At 51.3% G+C, this 2,962-nt stretch overlaps 1 protein-coding gene across 1 annotated transcript; it reads left to right on the plus strand.

Annotated features, from left to right (window-relative positions):
* Nucleotides 1–282: 282 nt before the first annotated feature.
* Nucleotides 283–1,929, plus strand: LOC117621818. Its single transcript, XM_034352363.1, has one exon. It carries the CDS (start codon nucleotides 283–285, stop codon nucleotides 1,927–1,929), a length of 1,647 nt encoding a protein of 548 aa, XP_034208254.1.
* The last annotated feature ends 1,033 nt before the right edge of the window (nucleotides 1,930–2,962 follow it).

The raw sequence follows: 2,962 nt of genomic DNA on the forward strand, positions 1-2,962 counted from the left end.
CCGTGTGCAATTGGGCTCCACACATTTCTCTCCTCCCGATCCACGAAGTCAAGTAGACCTTAATCTGAGAGTTGACCAGCTAACTCAGAGAATGGACGACCAAAGCAATTTGATGAGGCAGCTCCTCAACCAAATAAACTTGGCTCAAAACCTTGGCCTTGGACAACAGGGCGAAGAGAGAAGGATAAACGAACGCGCCGATAGGCAGTTCGCGGGAACCAAGCAGGTCGAGCAGGAGTAAGCGGACAAGGAAATGCGCAACAACGAGATCAGCTCGCGGACATGTCGCAAGCATCCGCAAGCCACACTCAGAGCAGACGAAGTTTCCCTTCCAGATTGAATTTAAGGACCAACGTGCGCGACAGGCTGGGCCCAAGACCTGACATCCACGCTCGCCTGGGCCAGCAGGAAGACGTTCATGAAAGGCTAGGCTCCCAGGGAGGTCAACTTGACGGCCATCGAGACGAGGATCGAGAAGAAAGGCGCTCTGCTGCTCGCTCGCAGAGAAACATTCGCGAAAGGATAGGCCCCCAGGGAGGTCAACTCGACAATCATCACAATGAGGACCGTGAAGAAAGGCGCTCTGCTACTCGCTCTCGAAGAACCAATTCTCGTCGCCAAACTACTGGAAATCCCTCACAAGCGCAGTCCACCAACACTCCGCCTAGACAGCACAACCGAGAAGGTCGACCCTCGCAAGCCAATGAGGAAGTCAATCAGCATCGTCTAAATCGCGAAGATCATCAACGTGACCGACTAGCCATGCGTGCAGAAGACGTTGAGAAGCTTGTGAATAACCGACTTCGAGACTTAAAGATTGGCGGAAATTTCGAAGATGCACTACGCATTGAGGTAGACCGAGCAAACTCCTCACCTTTCACAGTCAAAATTGAGCAGGCTGCTCCTCCGAAACGATTCTCAACGCCCTCTTTTACATGCTTCAAAGGCGATTCCGACCCCGAAAGTCATCTGAAGCATTTCAAGAGCCTTATGATCCTCTACAAAGCTGAAGACGCGTTAATGTGCAAGGTGTTTGCAATGACTTTGCGAGGAGCAGCTCAGGATTGGTTCCATACCCTGCCATCCGGGTCGATCAACAGCTTCAAGGAGCTTACTTACATCTTCACTAAAGAATACACTTCTTATCGGACGATCAAGAAGAACCCCGACCATCTGTTCAACCTGCGCAAGAAGCCCGAGGAATCCCTTCGAGATTACATCAAGAGGTTCAAAGCAGAAAAGGCCAACATCGTAGGGTGCGATGACCAAATCGCATCCTCCGCATTCAAGAAAGGTCTTCCAGCAGAACATGACTTATATCGCGAGCTGACTATCACTCCCAGCCAGACTCTGGCAGAGGTCTTCGCGACCGCAGAACGCTACGCACTCTGGGATGACGATCGAATCGCCGCGAAGAAGTCCACTGAGCAGGAAGATCGACCGGCCAAGCGGGCAGAACAAAGAGGCGACAGGCTTGGCAGCAGGGACAAAGACAAAGGCAGGCCACGCCCACAAAGAGAGGCCACGACGAAAGAGAACTACACCAAGTTCTCTATTCCCATACACCAAATTTTGGCCCAAGTGAAGGACAAACCTTGGGTAAAAAGACCTTCACCCTTGAAAGGAGATCCGGACAAGAGGGATACCAGAAAATATTGTGCCTTCCATGCGACACATGGGCACAATACGAATAATTGCTTTGCTTGGAAAGCGCATCTCGAAGAACTCGTGAGAGAAGGTCATTGCACGGAGTTCATCGCGAGGCAGGCCATCCAGCAGATAGAAGACCGCGATACCGCCAAGGAGCCACCCCAGAAGGTCATAAGGATTAACACAATCCTAGCCGACTCCGAGGAGTCTGGAACTGACCAACAAAGAAAAGAAGAGGAAGATCAAACAGGCTACTATGATCTCCCAAGTCTCAACTAGCCTCTCACTGGCAGAAGACGATCCCGTGATCGGCTTCCAAAAAAAAAGACTTAATCGGCCTTGATCTACCACACAATGACGCCCTTGTCATCAGCATTCAAATCGCTCAGGCCATGGTCGACCGAGTCCATGCAGATGAGGGCAGTGCAGCCAACATCCTACAATTGGCAGTCATCCAACAGATGGGCTTAGAGGCAAAAATCAATAAATCAGCCAAGTCGCTGACTGGTTTCAATGGCGCAACGACAGTTACCGTGGGCACGATAGATCTCGACGTCTACTCTCCACCTGTAATCAGCTCACAAACGTTCATGGTCATTGATGAAGTATCACCCTACAATGGCATTCTAGGCCGACCATGGATCGGCAAGATCAATGCCATCACCTCCGCCACACATCAGAAGATTCGTTACCCAGTTCCTGGGGGCGGTATCAGCCAGATCAACAGCGATCAGACAATGGCGAGGAAATGCTCACCTCAAGGGCTGAAGAAAGGCAAGCAAACACAGTTCCTCCCTGTGAATCAGGCAGATCTAAAGGGAGTAGAACAAGCAGAGGAGAAAGCAGATCCCGTTTCTTAACGGCCGAGCAGACCAGAAAGAAAAGGGAATAGCTACTCCCCAATAGCAATCAAAGAATCAGGACCAAGTCGAGGGAATCCGTCCGGAGGTCTCTCCTGAAGAAGGATGGAAGCCCGAAGAGGACGTCGAGCTAGTACCCCTTGATCCTGACAAGCCAGAGAGAAAAGCGCGGATCGGCTCGCGCCTAAGCCATGAGGAAAAGATAGAGCTTGCAGCCTTCCTCCGGAACAACAAAGACGTATTTGCATGGTCGCCATCCGACATGCCTGGCATCGATCCCCAGATCATCTGCCATCGCCTACACGTCAACCCAGTCATCAAACCTGTAGCGCAGAAGAGACGCAACTTCGCCCCCGAGCGGGTTGCTATCATTGAAGCCGAGATCGATAAGCTTCTAGCTGCTGGTTTCATTCAAGAAATCTCCTACGCAGAATGGCTGGCGAACGTTGTTC

The sequence above is a fragment of the Prunus dulcis genome, chromosome 3 (assembly GCF_902201215.1).
Source record: "Prunus dulcis chromosome 3, ALMONDv2, whole genome shotgun sequence".
NCBI lineage: Eukaryota > Viridiplantae > Streptophyta > Magnoliopsida > Rosales > Rosaceae > Prunus > Prunus dulcis.

Excerpts from the sequence above, each read along its gene's own strand:
- LOC117621818 (XM_034352363.1), top strand. The coding sequence starts at position 283 with ATGTCGCAAGCATCCGCAAGCCACACTCAGAGCAGACGAAGTTTCCCT.